At 43.9% G+C, this 17,765-nt stretch overlaps 1 protein-coding gene across 3 annotated transcripts in view; it reads right to left on the bottom strand.

Annotated features, from left to right (window-relative positions):
• Positions 1-17,765, bottom strand: part of scaper (S-phase cyclin A-associated protein in the ER) — a 143,588-nt gene that overhangs the window by 45,943 nt on the left and 79,880 nt on the right. For all 3 annotated transcript variants that reach the window (XM_046351197.1, XM_046351206.1, XM_046351216.1), the window contains exons 19-21: positions 11,330-11,466; positions 726-791; positions 479-605 (exon numbers count right to left, since the gene is read on the bottom strand). In XM_046351197.1, coding sequence (XP_046207153.1) covers positions 479-605; positions 726-791; positions 11,330-11,466 — 330 coding nt within the window. The remainder of the gene's footprint in view (positions 1-478; positions 606-725; positions 792-11,329; positions 11,467-17,765) is intronic.

Raw genomic sequence — 17,765 nt, 5'->3', positions numbered from 1 at the left:
TTTCTTTCATTCATTACATTGACTTAAATCAACTGTTGTTATCAATGTCTGTAATTCAGTATATAGCTTTCTAAAAAAGCAGCAAATACCAATGAAATACCTGATACTCCACTGTAATTTGAGATCCTTTGGATTACATTTTCTAGGAAAACCTTATGTTATTGTATAAACCCACAATATACTTCTGAAGCATGCAAATGTTTGCCTGTCTAGTAATGGGTTGCTCCTCTATTAGTAACATGTGGCCAATGAAAAGACATAGCTAATCTGGCCTGCATTACAAATAACCTGGGGCAAGGAGTTGGGGAGTAAGTGATACTCTACACTGGAAGACAGACAGAGAGCTGCAGCCAAACAGAACGCTTCAGTTCAGAGAACTGCCCCACTCACTGCACACACAACCCATACTGACTAAGCACTGACATAGCAACACCCAAGCAGCACTATATGACATGGAGGAGAGGTGTTAGTGATTTACCTGCTTCTCCAGGATGCGGGAGATCTCTCCCAGGGTTCTGTCCAGGCCTGACACCCTAGTGTTGGCCCACTGCCCGCTGTCCTGGCCCTGGAGCTGCTTCACCAAGTCCTTCACCAGACGCTGGAGCCTAGGTAGAGGGGGAGAGGCTTAGTCCAGTCATCCATCCATCTATAATTTCAGTATCATCAATATTCACTACAGTTAAGTAGATGAAGTAGAAGGCATAAATGTTAAGTAGGGAACTAACTTGGCCTTGTATGGGGAGTCGGGGACTTGTGTCTTTGCCTCCATTGATGTCTCGTACTCCTTTGCCCTACAGAGGGAACATAAAAACAGTATTTGAATAAGAGGAAAAGAGTACTCCAGTGGTCAGAGAAAAGGCAGGGGAGGATGAGAAGTCTGAAGGAACAGAAAAAGATCAAGTTAAGACAAAGTGTTTATTTTGCCTGTCAATTGTTCCCCCCCAGTAACTCTAAATAAATCATGCATTAATTCTACAGGGGCATAGTTCCTCACTGGGTTTAAAAATTCACAAGGACATTCCACCCTCATCACTTTACAATGGCATATCACATGTTCTGTTAAACTACAGTGCCTTGCGAAAGTATTCGGCCCCCTTGAACTTTGCGACCTTTTGCCACATTTCAGGCTTCAAACATAAAGATATAAAACTTTATTTTTTTTGTGAAGAATCAACAACAAGTGGGACACAATCATGAAGTGGAACGACATTTATTGGATATTTCAAACTTTTTTAACAAATCAAAAACTGAAAAATTGGGCGTGCAAAATTATTCAGCCCCTTTACTTTCAGTGCAGCAAACTCTCTGAATGATCCAATGTTGACCTAAATGACTAATATTGATAAATACAAAGCACCTGTGTGTAATCAAGTCTCCGTATAAATGCACCTGCACTGTGATAGTCTCAGAGGTCCGTTAAAAGCGCAGAGAGCATCATGAAGAACAAGGAACACACCAGGCAGGTCCGAGATACTGTTGTGGAGATGTTTAAAGCCGGATTTGGATACAAAAAGATTTCCCCCAAGCTTTAAACATCCAAAGGAGCACTGTGCAAGCGATAATATTGAAATGGAAGGAGTATCAGACCACTGCAAATCTACCAAGACCTGGCCGTCCCTCTAAACTTTCAGCTCATACAAGGAGAAGACTGATCAGAGATGCAGCCAAGAGGCCCATGATCACTCTGGATGAACTGCAGAGATCTACAGCTGAGGTGGGAGACTCTGTCCATAGGACAACAATCAGTTGTATATTGCACAAAGCTGGCCTTTATGGAAGAGTGGCAAGAAGAAAGCCATTTCTTAAAGATATCCATAAAAAGTGTCGTTTAAAGTTTGCCACAAGCCACCTGGGAGACACACCAAACATGTGGAAGAAGGTGCTCTGGTCAGATGAAACCAAAATTGAACTTTTTGGCAACAATGCAAAACGTCATGTTTGGCGTAAAAGCAACACAGCGCATCACCCTGAACACACCATCCCCACTGTCAAACATGGTGGTGGCAGAATCATGGTTTGGGGGCCTGCTTTTCTTCAGCAGGGACAGGGAAGATGGTTAAAATTGATGGGAAGATGGATGGAGCCAAATACAGGACCATTCTGGAAGAAAACCTGATGGAGTCTGCAAAAGACCTGAGACTGGGACGGAGATTTGTCTTCCAACAAGACAATGATCCAAAACAAAGCAAAATCTACAATGGAATGGTTCAAAAATAAACATATCCAGGTGTTAGAATGGCCAAGTAAAAGTCCAGACCTGAATCCAATCGAGAATCTGTGGAAAGAACTGAAAACTGCTGTTCAAATGCTCTCCATCCAACCTCACTGAGCTCGAGCTGTTTTGCAAGGAGGAATGGGGAAAAAAAATTCAGTCTCTCAATGTGCAAAACTGATAGAGACATACCCCAACCGACTTACAGCTGTAATCGCAGCAAAAGGTGGCGCTACAAAGTATTAACTTAAGGGGGCTGAATAATTTTGCATGCCCAATGTTTCAGTTTTTGATTTGTTAAAGTTTGAAATATCCAATAAATGTCGTTCCACTTCATGATTGTGTCCCACTTGTTGTTGATTCTTCACAACAAAAAATACAGTTTTATATCTTTATGTTTGAAGCCTGAAATGTGGCAAAAGGTTGCAAAGTTCAAGGGGGCCGAATACTTTCGCAAGGCACTGTATATTGTTAAATAAATAGTAAATGGTATGATCCAACTCGGGTAGCAAAGACATCAGTGTTTTGAATCTATGACCTCCACAGATTCACAGGGTCATTAGGACTGGTCTCTGTGGCATTAGACCAGCAGACATGGCAAAGAAGACAGGCTCTACTAGTAGCACACAGAGCATCTGTCTGTCAGTCAGACAGTCAGCATCTTAGAGCAGATAAGAGCTAATATAGATCCCAGGCTGACAGAAAGAAGGTCCTACGGTCAGACACAAAGCAGCGGATAAACTAACAGGCCCCGGAAGAGGACCAGATCTGTCCTGGCAGAACAAGGCTCAAGTCATTAGAAACACCGTTAATGTCAATCCAGCTCAGAATTAAACCCTGAAATAAAAGGTTGTGTAACTTCAGTGAAGACAAAATATTTAGGTAAACTGACTATGGGGTTTTATCAATGTTTACAATTTCTAAGGTTAAATCAGCAAACATTTATCAATCAGAGAAATATCTATGAGCAAATCAGAAATGTCTGCTCTCAAGGGCAACCTTCCCATATAAAAAGGCATGAGTTTAAACTTGATACCATCATTGAAATGATCAATTCACGTGCTTAACTTTTTAGTCTTTGTACTACGTTATCAATGTCTTCTTCAGCAGTTGTAACAGTTCCAAAAATATTAATATGGCTTTAAAATAAATAAATCACTGCACATTGGCAGTACATGAACTAAAGGGCAAACTTTTGGCCTGGAGTAAATAAAAATGTTTTAACATCTATTTATTTATTTTATTTCACATTTATTTAACCAGGTAGGCTAGTTGAGAACAAGTTCTCATTTACAACTGCGACCTGACCAAGATAAAGCAGTGCGACAAAAACAACAACCCAGAGTTACACATAAACAAATGTAGTCAATAACACAAAATAAATAAAAAATAATACAAATCTAGGTACAGTGTGTGCAAATGTAAGTGTAGGGAGGTAGGCAATAAATAGGCCATAGAGGCAAAAATAATTACAATTTAGCATTAATACTGGAGTGACAGATGTACAGAAGATGATGTGCAAGTAGAGATTCTGGGGTGCAAAAGAGCAAGAGGGTAAGTAATAATATGGGGATGAGGTAGTGGTGTGCTATTTACAGAGTGTGTGTACAGGTACAGTGATTGGTAAGCTGCTCAAACAGCTGATGCTTAAAGTTAGAGGGAGATATCTCTCCAGCTTCAAAGATTTTTGCAATTCGTTCCAGTCATTGGCAGCAGAGAACTGGAAGGAAAGGCGGCCAAAGGAAGTGTTGGCTTAGGGGATGACCAGTGCAATATATCTGCTGGAGCATGTGCGTGTTGCTATGGTGACCAGTGGAGCATGTGGGTGTTGCTATGGTGACCATTGAGCTGAGATAAGATGGAGCTTTACCAAGCAAAGACTTATAGATGACCTGGAGCCAGTGGGTTTGGCAACGGATATGTAGCGAGGGCCAGTCAAAGAGAGCATACAGGTCGCTGTGATGGTTAGTATATAGGGCTTTGGTAATAAAGCACAAGGCACGGTGATAGACTACATCCAGTTTGCTGAGTAGAAGTTGCAGCAGGGGGTGGCGAGATGTTGGACAGGGTAGGGGTAGCATGGCCAGCTGCGGAAAAATGCTTATTGAAATGATCGATTATCGTAGATTTATTGGTGGTGACAGTGTTGACTATCCTCAGTGCAGTGGGCAGCTGGGAGAAAGCACTCTTATTTTCCATGGACTTTAGTTTCCTAAAACGTTTTGGAATTAGTGCTACAGGAAGCAAATTTCTGTTTGAAAAATATAGCCTTAGCTTTCCGAACTGACTGAGTATATTGATCCTGACTTCCCTGAAAAGTTGCATATTGCGGGGGCTATTCGATGCTAATGCAGAGGATGTTTTTGTGCCGGTCAAGTGCAGTCAAGTCTGGGGTGAACCAAGTTCTACATTTTTTGAACGGGGCATGATTATTTAAGATGGAGAGGAAAGCACTTTTGAAGAGCAACCAGGCATCCTCTATTGACTGGATGAGGTCAATATTCTTCCAGGATACCTGGGCCAGGTCAATTAGAAAGGCCTACTCGCTGAAGTGTTTTAGGGAGTGTTTGACAGTGATGAGTGGAGGTAGTTTGACAGCGGATCGAGTACACACGCAGGCAATGAGGCAGTGATCACTGAGATCCTGGTTGAAGACAGCAGAGGTGTATTTAGAGGGCAGGTTGGTCAGGATGATATCTATGAGGGTGTCCATGTTTACGGATTTGGGGTTGTACCTGGTAGGTTCCTTGATGATTTGCGTGAGATTGAGGGCATCTAGCTTAGATTGTAGGATGGCTGGGGTGTTAAGCATGTCACAGTTTAGGTCACCTAACAGTATCAACTCTGAAGATAGATGGGGGGGGGGGGGCGATCAATTCACATATGGTGTCCAAGGCACATCTGGGGGCCGAGGGGGGTCTATAACAAGGGGCAACGGTGAGAGACTTGTTTCTGGAAAGGTGGATTTTTTAAAAGCTCAAATTGTTTGGGCACAGACCTGGATAGTATGAGAGAACACTAAAGGCTATCTCTGCAGTAGATTGCAACTCTGCCCCCTTTGGGATGGAGACTTCAGGTGGCCTTCCTAAGCCAGGCCTCAGACACGGCTAGGACATCCAACATCCATACAGTGCTCTGTGAAAAAACTGTGTTTGTAAATGTAATATCATACAGTATTGTAGAGGGATTTGGATGGGTTAATGGAAGGTAATATGATCAGAAACACAGGGCTCCAGAGCAGAAACACAGGGCTCCAGAGCCCGCCAGCAATATTATTGCCCCCCCCCCCAAATTAATGACGAATATTATAATTCTTTATTATAATTTTAAAAAACTCAGACCTGCGATGCAGGAAGGAAGTTACCCCACCTAATAATGCAAAAGTTACATGTTAACTTCATTCATGAGGATAGCGAATGTAGGCGACAGTAAACAGATGGAGAAAAACTACACCAGTCGAGTAATTCATTTCAACAATAATCTTCATTTCAATTTGACCTTACAAACAAGAAGAGGGCTTTATTTGAGTTTATTTCTTCTAAACCGATGCGTATATAAAATGACAGCAACTGGCTGAGGCTTAACAGCATCTTTCACAATAGAGAAATGTGGCCTAATAGAAGTGGGATGTTTTAATTATGCCTACTTACAATGACAGCTAGCCCAAAATGTAGCATCCTACATAAAACAATAATTTAAAGAAAAAAAGGCGATGTCTGTTAATATCAGGAGTCTCGGTGTCACGTCTACTCCCGCTCCTCCCCTCCGGCGTTCGACATTGCCGGTATACTAACCACCGGTCCTGGGATCCATCATTACGCACACCTGGACTCCCATTAACTCCCTATATCTGGCACTCTCTTAGGTTCCTTCCCCAGTCAGTATTGATCCTGTGTTAACGCATATATGCTACTGTTACGTTGGTCGTTTAATTAAACATTTCACCTGCACCTGCTTATCAACTCACAGCGTTTTCGTTACAGAATACTGACTCAAACAATGGAAGCAGCAGGAGAACAAAATATCTCCCAGACAGTCAACGAGCAGGGATACCTTCTATGTCAACATCAGGACCAGCTGGCACAACTGGGGACAGCTATGGGAGAGGTTATTCGTAGTATGCAATGTCTCAAACATACCCGGGAGGCGTTGCCATCAACTAGCGGAGGTTTACTCGACAACCAGTCGACCCAGCGAGCCAGCACAACAGCCCATTCAGCAACCTACTCAGGTCAGCGATGCCTATTTGTCCCTCCCAGATAAATATGACGACACCCCATCTAAAATGCCATGGCTTCCTACTTCAGTGCTCACTCTACTTTACATACCAGAGGGGAGCCCCCACCACCGAGAGCTCCAAAGTTGCCACTGTTATTTCTCTGATGACTGGGAAGGCTTTGGAATGGGCCACAAACATCTGGGAGAGAGGAGAGGAGCTAGATTCATATGCGGGGCTCATGGCTCTGTCCAAATGCAGCTTCGATCATCCCCTGGAGGGCAGAGAGTGGGGTGAGCGCTTACTCCAATTACGCAAGAGGGACCAGACAGCTGCCGAGTACACGCTCACCTTCTGGACAGTAGCAGCATCCAGCGGATGGAACGAGCGCTATTCCAAAGAGGTCTGCACAAGGAGGTCCAGACGGAACTAGCCTGTCGAGATGACAACCTCACTTTGGACACACTTATTGGGATGGCCATCCGTCTGGATAACCTACTACTGGAGCGTCGGTACTCTCATCACTTTTCCCCTCCCTCAGGGAACACTCTGGATCAGAGCCTGAACCCATGGAGGTAGGGGTCTTACACCTCCCCACGCCGGGATCCACAAGAGCAGAGGGACGGTCACGTGATCTTCCACCTCATAGGGCAGGAGTGAGTATTCCATCTTCATCACTTTCTGCTAAACTCTTTTTGGTGTCCATCACACTAGTTGATTGTCCCTCATGTACTGTGTCTACAGCGTTTAGTGGGATCCGATGCCACGGGGAACTTTATTGACCAGACCCTTGCCTCCTCTTTAACATCATCTCCTACCCGCTCTACTCTCCTTTTCCGGTTCAAGCCCTTGATAATTGGCCATTAGGATCTGGAACCATCACACACACATCACCCAATCACTCACCCTCACGTGGAGTCCATTCATCAGGAGAACATCCCCTTCTTCATCACCAGTGCACCGGGTCACAAGATCATCCTCGGCCTCCCTTGGCTTAAACGCCATAACCCCACCATGGTCATGGTCGAGGATGGGAATCACAGACTGATCACCCGAATGCCGGAGGACCTGCTTCCCCATTCCCTGTGGTTCCAAGTCAGTTGAGAGTCCTGTGGTTGCCGTTCAGCCCAACATCCCGGAGGTATACCAGGACCTGCATGAGGTATTTTCCAAGACCCGCCATCGAACTGCTGGCAGGGTCTGCGCCTCCGCACAGACGCATCTACACTCTGTCGGTGGCTGAGACCCAGGCCATGGAGGATTACATCAGAGGCGCTTCAACAAGGTTTCATCTGCATGTCCACTTCTTCATGGCCAAAAAGGATGGAGGGTTACATCCATGTAATGAATAGTGAGGACTCAACGTAATCACCAAGAAGTACCATTACCCTATCCCTTTGGTGCCGGCAGCCATCGAACAGCTCTGCGGGGCCTGGTTCTTTACCAAACTGGACCTGCGGAGTGCTTACAATCTCATCTGCATCCGGGATGAGTGGAAGACTGCGTTTAGCACAATGTCTGGTCACTATGAGTACTTGGTGATGCCATTTGGTTTAGCCAGCGCTCCGTCAGCGTTCCAGGCAATCGTTAACGAGGTGTTCAGGGACATGCTCGGATGCCAGGTCGTCGTGTAAATCGATTACATCTTGGTCCACTCGGCTACCCTGGAGGATCACATCACTCACGTTCAAGGCAGTCCTGAAACATCTCCTGGCTAACCACCTGTTCATCAAGGCTGAGAAGTACTAACTTCATTAGAGGGCTGTCTCCTTAGGCTACCAAATCAGCCAGCAAGTCGTGTGGATGGACAACAGGAAGGTAGATGTGGTCAGGTCATGGCCAGTCCCAACCACCATAAAGGGGTTAGCCAACATCTACCACCGTTTCATCAGAAACGTCAGCTCTGTTGGTGGTTCTACTTTGAGAGTGACATTTTCTGTTGCTAGAAAGCTAATTGTTCTGAACTAATGTTGCCATTAAAAAAAGGATAGCGTACAGTAGGCTACGTAGACCTGTTTCTCCCCACTAATCACAGCACAGAAAAATAGACAAAAATAAGAACTTAATAGAAACATTGGGGATTTTATTAGTGTAATCAGATCAAAATTATTATGTTACTGTCATTTAAATGATGTATTCAGATGTGTTCAAACATTTTGTTCAATTTCTTGTGTAGGCCTATTAATTGTGCTAATATTTTATATGCAAATTATGTAGCTCAGTTGGTAGAGCATGGCGCTTGTAACGCCAGGGTAGTGGGTTCGATTCCCGGGACCACCCATACGTAGAATGTATGCACACATGACTAAGTCGTTTTGGATAAAAGCGTCTGCTAAATGGCATATATTATTATTATATTATGTTCTGGCCCTCCGACTATTAGCTCCGATAAATGTGGCCCCCCATGTGAAACCTAGTTGTGTACGTACATTCCCACAAAGATTACTGGATTAACCAAGGATGTATACATTTTCCCAATGCTGAGAGAAACCTAACATGAAACGCTATTAGTACTGTCTTTTCCGAATGTATGAAAACAGAAAGATTGTTTACCGTGAGAACAGACCATAAACTGCATTAACAAAGAGGCATTACCCCGAGATATTCAGAGCCTGGTGTGAAGGCAAGGTCAGGGTCCTTAAATGCTATAGGCATGCTGAGTAAACCGATCAGCTAAACGGCTAGTGGGGTGACGGAGGTCCATCATTCTATCACATTATTTAACATGTCCTCCAAGACGACTGAATAAAAAAATGCTGCTGCTTTCCTGTCACCAGAACTTGAACTATACCTGGCCCGTTTGTCATTCCTAATATTACAATATTCATCTCTGACAGGTTTACACCCACCCAGGTTAAACGGGGAGCAATTGCTGAGCCATTCATCATGCTCGGCAGCAGGCTCGGCTAAATGGGCTGCGGCTATAAATATTAGTAATCAGCTATAAGAGAAAAAGCACAAATCTACAATGCAGAACTAATAATCAATTCATCACAGTCTGCTCTTTATTAATCTGGACTGGGCTGGCCCTGACCGACTAAAGAGAGCCAACACTGTAAAAATGTCTACCTTTGGAGGCAAAAAGTAACCAATTTAGTTTTATATTGTTACATGTATACTGTTTGATGCTGTGTTACTGTATATACTGTCCATTATGGCAAAACAGCTAAACAGTCGGGTTGGACCCAAATGGACCGGTTGTTTTAACTACAAGTCGCCTTGATGAGCCTGAAACCTCCAGTGGTTTCCCTGGGGCCTCATCTCACAGGAACATTGTGTGTATATGGACCCCTTCAGCTCCTCTACTGGGTGAAAGGAGTATTGCTGTGATGACTTATCCAGGTTCCACACAGGGGTCTCTTTGTGTGCCCACCTCCTTCTGAGCTCCACTAACACACTACTGACTCTGTTCCCAGCCAAGGGAAACACACACAGCGGGCTACAGCCAAACGGCTTGCACTACAGGAGCAGGTACACACTTCCAAATCCATGTTTCAAAGTTCAGAACGCATCCCAACGCATATTTTCATCAGAAAAGCAGCCCAATATTACAGGAAAAAAAGACAGCCAAACCGCCAAAATGTGGGTTAAACTGTGTTCAGCAGTTTATGATCGAGGGGATAAAAGCCCGCCTCAGAGTCCAATGAAAACATCTCTTGCATTTTACCGACACCCTGCCATGCTCCAATAAAACGGCTCATTTCCACTCAGCGATGGAACTGCTCACCTTTATGCTAGTTGGGGCTTTGTGTTATTTACTACCTCTAAAAGCCTTGTGCCTCTGAGTGCTAGTCTCAGCAGGGTTAGAGCTGGGGCTGAGAGAGAGAGAGAGAGGGCTGGGGATGGGGCTAGGGATGGTGAACAGAGGCAGATCATGTCACTTTCTCAGCAGCAAGCTCCTCCATAAGGGAACAGAAACACTCATGACAAACTTCACTGAAAGCGAAGTTATATAGAATAAAGTACTAAATATTTAATATGTTGGATACTTCTGCCCCCTCTACAAGTCCCCTTTAAATAAAACATAAGTTGGACATATACTGAGAAGCTGAGTTAAGTTAAAATGTTAGTGGGCACTGCTAAAAATAGAATGTATAACAAAGTGGATCCATCACAAGGTGAGTGAGTATTCTGATAATAAAAGTGACTACAAAACAGGACCGTTTGATCGTAAGAGCTAACGACGCGCATAAGACATATGTCATTTCAGGTGCTGCACCCCCCAGGCCGCCACAGTCCAACTTGTCCCGTGACAAACAGCTCATCCCACAACTTTCTCTCTACTCTGCCGTGTCCCTATCCTGCCCCCCAACCCCTTCCTTCCTCCCTTGTTGTGACAGGCTACTAAACTGATTGATCCCATGTCTGGGATCTGACAGAGGCGCGTTGCCTCCTATTTGTTGATTACTATTGATTTTCTTTGATACTTCATTTAAAAATCAATAGCCCGGAGAAAGAAAAATAGGCATGGTTTACACATACTTTAACATACTATTGTCCACTGGAGGCGGCTTCAGTTTTGGCAGAACCCTGGCAGCAATTAGGGGGAGAGCTCTTAACAGGTGAAAGCCAGGGCCTCAGATCGATACCCATTTTTCTTCCCCAATCACAGAAAGTGGCCATAAATTAAGCTCATCAGTGTTATTCTGTGGACAGCTGTGATGCACATAACGTCTGCTTCCATCGCCTTGTCACTCAAAGCACCCCGCCGAAGGCAGCGCTGTCCTCTGTGCCTGAGAGGGTGTCACACACACACAGAGAGACACAGAGAGAGAGCGAGAGAGCGAGAGAGCGAGAGAGAGGGAGCGAGAGAGCGAGAGCGAGGGAGCGAGAGCGAGGAGAGAGTGGAGAGCGAGGGGGGAGAGCGGGGGAGAGAGAAGAGGGACAGATGGATGCATCACCTGGAGTTCATGCGTCCGCGGAGCTTCTTTGCCTTCTTGCGTGCCTTCTGCTTCTCCTCTCCGTCCTTCACACTCTCAGAGGAGACAGTGCTGTCCGTCACAATGTCAACTATGTACTTCTTTAAGGAAAGATGCTCCTGAAACACATGCAAACATTTCATTACAACTAATCTCATTATTAAAAATGTGTCCAACAGTGTAAGCAAATGTGATGCTGATATGAAATTGTAATGGACACAAGGAGTGAGGAAAGAAGGTTAAATAAAAAGGCAGGCAATTATCTAGGGTGCCATTTTTCCTTGGTAGACATAACCTCTGGCACTGAGAAGCCTGTGAGTCCACCTGCTGCCTGGCACCCATGGTAATACTGAATTAGGTAGAGGTTTTGCTTCCAGTCTAGAATACGCCACACCAGGTCTGTCAGATCAGATGCTGCTGATATCTCCACCAGGAGACAGAGGGATGTAACCCAATTTAAAAATCATGATGGATGTGCAAAAAAATCAATTACCCAATTATGCTGTCATCCAGACTCCTAGAGGATGGAATGGTCTAACTAGATGACAGTATCCATTCAGCATGAGGCATTCCATTTCTTTTTGTTAAGTGTTGGCAGTGCACCTGCTGCTTGAAAAGGGGTTTCAGAAGAAACCTTTGATAGAACGGTGTCATCATAAGCACACTAGAGCTAGAGAAGACCGACAGTTAACTATGTGCTAAAGTGCTCAATAATCCATGAGCAATAGCGATCACAAACAGGATAGGGAATCAATTCTTACAGCTTTATTGTTTTGACTTATTGATTTGTTATCAACCTGATCAATCAGAGGGACCCTTACAAAAAAAGATTGCAGTCAGAGTGCAGTATAACTGTAGTACAACTTCAGTATGCTACAAATACTGTTTCTAAAATATATATATTTTTTACTGCAGTAATTTTGCAATATACAGTGGGGAGAACAAGTATTTGATACACTGCTGATTTAGCAGGTTTTCCTACTTACAAAGCATGTAGTGGTCTGTAATTTTTTATCATAGGTACACTTCAACTGCGAGAGACGGAATCTAAAACAAAAATCCAGAAAATCACATTGTATGATTTTTAAGTAATGCATTTTATTGCATAACATAAGTATTTGATCACCTACCAACCAGTAAGAATTCCGTCTCTCACAGACCTGTTAGTTTTTCTTTGAGAAGCCCTCCTGTTCTCTACTCATTACCTGTATTACTGCACTTGTTTGAACTCGTTACCTGTATAAAAGACACCTGTCCACACACTCAATCAAACAGACTCCAACCTCTCCACAATGGCCAAGACCAGGGAGCTGTGGAAGGACATCAGGGATACAATTGTGGGCTACAGGACAACAGGCAAGCAACTTGGTGAGAAGGCAACAACTGTTGGCGCAATTATTAGAAGATGGAAGAAGTTCAAGATGACGGTCAATCACCCTCGGTCTGGGGCTCCATGCAAGATCTCACCTTGTGGGGCATCAATGATCATGAGGAAGGTGAGGGATCAGCTCAGAACTACACGGCAGGACCTGGTCAATGACCTGAAGAGAGTTGGGACCACAGTCTCAAAGAAAACCATTAGTAACACACTACGCCGTCATGGATTAAAATCCCGCAGCGCATGTCCAGGCCCGTCTGAAGTTTTCCAATGACCATCTGGATGATCCAGAGGAGGAATGGGAGATGGTCACGTGGTCTGATGAGACAAAAATAGAGCCTTTTGGTCTAAACTCCACTTGCCGTGTTTGGAGGAAGAAGGATGAGTACAACCCCAAGACACCATCCCAACCATGAAGCATGGAGGTGGAAACATCATTCTTTGGGGATGTTTTCTGCAAAGGGGACAGGACGACTTCACCGTATTGAGGGGAGGATGGATGGGGCCATGTATCGTGAGATCTTGGCCAACATCCTCCTTCCCTCAGTAAGATCATTGAAGATGGGTCGTGGCGGGGTATTCCAGCATGACAACGACCCGAAACACACAGCCAGGGCAACTAAGGAGTGGCTCCGTAAGAAGCATCTCAAAGTCCTGGAGTGGCCTAGCCAGTCTCCAGACCTGAACCCAATGGAAAATCTTTGGAGGGAGCTGAAAGTCCGTATTTCCCAGCTACAGCCCAGAAACCTGAAGGATCTGGAGAAGGTCTGTATGGAGACATGGGCCAAAATCCCAGCTGCAGTGTGTGCAAACCTGGTCAAGAACTACAGGAAACGTATGATCTCTGTAATTGCAAACAAAGGTTTCTGTACGAAATATTGAGTTCTGCTTTTCTGATGTATCAAAGACTTATGTCATGCAATAAAATGCAAAATAATTACTTAAAAATCATACAATGTGATATTCTGGACTTTTGTTCTAGATTTCGTCTCTCACAGTTGAAGTGTACCTATGATAAAAAATACAGACCTCTACATGCTTTGTAAGTAGGAAAATCTGCAAAATCATATATTAGTTGGTACACTGCAGTGCTTCATTCTATTACTAAATGACTCCTGATACATCCAGGAGTGATAAGTATAATTTATTTTGTCTTAATCTGCTGTATAGTTTTTGTTTTTTTGCTAGCTAGGGCCATCTACTTTAAGTCTGTCTTCCCAGTAGCCTACTTGATGTGTGACCTGCTGACTGCTCATAAATTGCAGATGATTGACACATTAACCAGGATTAAGGGGCAGGGCAATTTGTGATTGTTGTTGTTTTCGTAATCAGAGGCTGTATTGGAGGGGGAGTGATTTCTCCTCTCCTAGGCAATCATCAGTTAGTACCAGGTGGTGTGCTCTTCACCTCTGTAAGGCAAATGGTATTTAGTGTTTCAGTCTCTGTTTTCTCAGCGGCAGCTATAAGTGGCGGTCTCGTTGCAAAAACTAAGACCGTCACCGAAACAAAGACTTCTGCCGTGTTGTTCTGAGGAGTTGTTCGAGGAAGGAAAGAGAGAAAGTGTTCTCTTTTGATTTATATGTAAATGTAAGTGCCTTAATGTATTTGGACTCCAGGAGGGTTCAAAATGTATATATATAAAAATTACAAAAACATCACATTTACATACCTATTCAGACCCTTTACTCAGTACTTTGTTGAAGCACCTTTGGCAGCGATTACAGCATACCTGTATTTGGGGAGTTTCTCCCATTCTCCTCTGCAGATCTTCTCAAGCTCCGTCAGGTTGGATGGGGAGGTGACCAAGAACTCTGACAGACCTCCAGATTTCCTCTGTGGTGATGGGAGGACCTTCCAGATGGACAACGTTCTCTGAAGCACTCCACTAATTAGGCCTGGTAGATTGGCAAGATGGAAGCACCTAAAGGACTCTCAGAAACAAGATTCTCTGGTCTGATGAAACCAAGATTGAACTCTTTGGCCTGAATACACCTGGCAAATACCATCCCTGCGCTGAAGCATAGTGGTGACAGCATCATGCTGTGGGAATGTTGTTCAGCGGCATGGACTGGGAGACCAGTCAGGATCGAGGGAAAGATGAACGGAGCAAAGAACAGAGACACTTGATGAAGTCCTGAGCACTCTGGAGCAGGTTCTCAGACTGGGGCAAAGGTTCACCTTCCAACAAGACAACGACCCTAAGCACACAGCCAAGACAAATCAGGAGTGGCATCGGGACAAGTCTCTAAATGTGCTCGAGTGGCCCAGCCAGAGCCCGGACTTGAACCCAATCGAACATCTCTGGAGAGACCTGGAAATAGCTGTGCAGCGACACTCCCCATCCAACCTGACAAAGCTTGAGAAGATCTGTAGAGAAGAATGGGAGAAACTCCCCAAATACAGGTGTGCCAAGCTTGTAGCGTCATACCAAAGAAGGCTCGCTGTAATCGATGCCAAAGGTGCTTCAACAAAGTACTGAGTAAAGGGTCTGAATACTTATGTAAATGTGATATTTCCATTTCTTATTTTTTATTTTATACATTTGTAAAACAAATGTATACTGTATATAAAAATATAAAAACGTTTTTGCTTTGTAATTATGGGGTATTGTGTGTAGATTGATGAGGGGAATACATTTAAAAAAATCTATTTTAGAATAAGGCTGTAACATAGTGTGGAAAAAGTGAAGCGGTCAGAATACTTTCCGAATGCACTGTAAGTACCCGCTAGAGAAGGTTGCCGGGTGTCCATCTTTAACATATGCATCAGATGCATATGCAAGGCACGCAAACATGCTTGATGAATAAATAATTGATAAAAAGTGCATAAACTATTGTAAAGGATTAATTGCATTAATAAATATTCACGGGGCCTCCCGAGTGGCACAGCGTTCTAAGGCACTGCATCGCACAATTGGCCCAGTATCGCCCGGGTTATGAGAAGGTTTGGCTGTACGGGATTTCCTTGTCCCATCGCGCTCTAGCGACTCCTTGTGGTGGGCCGGGCGCCTGCAAGCTGACTTTGTTCGCCAGCTGGACGATGATTCCGCCGACACGTTGGTGCAGCTGGCATCCGGGTTAAGCGAGCAGTGAGTCATGAAGCAGTGCGGCTTGGCAGGGTCGTGTTTCAGAGGACGCATGGCTCTCGACCTTCGCCTCTCCCGAGTCCGTGGGGGAGTTGCAGCGATGCGACAAGACCGTAACTACCAACTGGATATCATGAAATTGGGGAGAGAAAAAGAGATAATTTTCTACATTTTTTTATTGACTTGTTTATAGAGTCAAGGATATGTTTGTATAATTCTAGAAAAAAACCATAGGCCTATAGCCCATTTTAGTTTCCCTTACAATAAATACATTAGTGTAATCCATTAGATCAACTTTATTTGTAGATTCATTCGTAAGAGTTATAGTAATTAATAATGTCCAGGTACAAGGACAAGGCAGAAAAAAAAGAATACAAATAATAATAATATTATAACCAGGCAGGAGCGCAGGTGAATTTACTTGCTGTATTTCTAAACAAAAGCACCAGGGCATGGACAATTGTAAAGGATTAATTGCATAAAGAAATATTTGTGGAAATATATTCATGACAAGAAACAAAAACAGTAATTTGTTGATTGTCACAGACACTGTGCCCTTATACATGTGCATTTACGCATGATTCAATCGCGTCTTCTCTTTATGCTTCGGATCCACAATCATCACACAGCTTCAAGGCTTTGTGTGAACAAGCCCCACAAACAAATTGGCTGCACTGCAGTTTTCATAGGCACCTGCCGACTTGACATTGTGTCTTATTTTTCCCAGAGCGGTAGCTGTGGTGCTTGGGGGAAAGGGAGAGCAGGACCTGCTGCCTTGGCAGCCTGCTTGGCATCTGTAGCTTCTTTCTTGGCGTTCATGTGGTTCTCACAAAGTTCACATGTCAGATCCAGCATGGTGGTGAGGATGAAACTAGTGATGCACCAATATGCCATATTTGGCCGATACCAATATTCAATATTTTCCTTGCAAAAAAAACCTGATACCGATATTTTACATTTTAGCGGGCTTTTAAGCATTCTAAGTACAGTTAAATAGTTAACACACACAGACGCGGTGGTCTAAGGCACTACATCTCTGTGGAAGAGGCGTCACTGCAGTCCCTGGTTCGAATCCAGGTTGTATCACATCCGGCCGCGATTGGGAGTCCCATAGGGCGGCGCACAATTGGCCCAGAGTCGTCCGGATTTGAGCGTAATTGTAAATAAGAATTTGTTCTTAACTTCACTAGGGTAGGGTGCAGCATTCGGAACTTTGGATGAAAAGCGTGTCCAAATGAAACTGCCTGCTACTCAGGCTCAGAAGATATGATATGCATATAATTAGTAGATTTGGAGTTTCCAAGTTTCCAAAACGGTTCAAATGATATCTGTGAGTATAATAGAGCTGGTATGGCAGGCGAAAACCAGAGGAAAATCCAACCAGGAAGTACTATTATTTTGAAAGCCTATCCATTTACATTTACATTTAAGTCATTTAGCAGACGCTCTTATCCAGAGCGACTTACAAATTGGTGCATTCACCTTATGACATCCAGTAGACCACCATACAAAGACTTAGGACCCAGTTCACGGGCTCTATGGCTTCTTCTACACGTGGCCAGTCTTTAGGCATTGTTTCTTGCTTTTACTCTGAAAAATTAGGTAGATACAGCACTTTCAATCAGTGGTCAATGGAAATTTCCAGACATCAGCCATGCGCCCGATCGGGAAAGTGCCTTTCTTGTTTCTCTTTTTCTATTGACAACGCTTTTCTCTGGTTGAAATATTGATTATTTATGTCAAAAACAACCGGAGGATTGATTTTAAACATCGTGTGACATGTTTCTACTAACTTTTATTGTACTTTAAAATAACTTTTTGTCTGGACTTAGTGCACGCGCCTTGAGCATTCCGATTACTGGACAAAACCCGAACAAAAAGGAGGTTTTTGGTCATAAAGAGGGACATTATCGAACAAAACAAACATTTATTGTCTAACATGGAGAGCTGGGAGT

This window comes from Oncorhynchus gorbuscha, linkage group LG01, assembly GCF_021184085.1.
Source record: "Oncorhynchus gorbuscha isolate QuinsamMale2020 ecotype Even-year linkage group LG01, OgorEven_v1.0, whole genome shotgun sequence".
Classification (NCBI taxonomy): Eukaryota; Metazoa; Chordata; class Actinopteri; order Salmoniformes; family Salmonidae; genus Oncorhynchus; species Oncorhynchus gorbuscha.
This window is presented reverse-complemented; position numbering and strand designations above follow the sequence as displayed.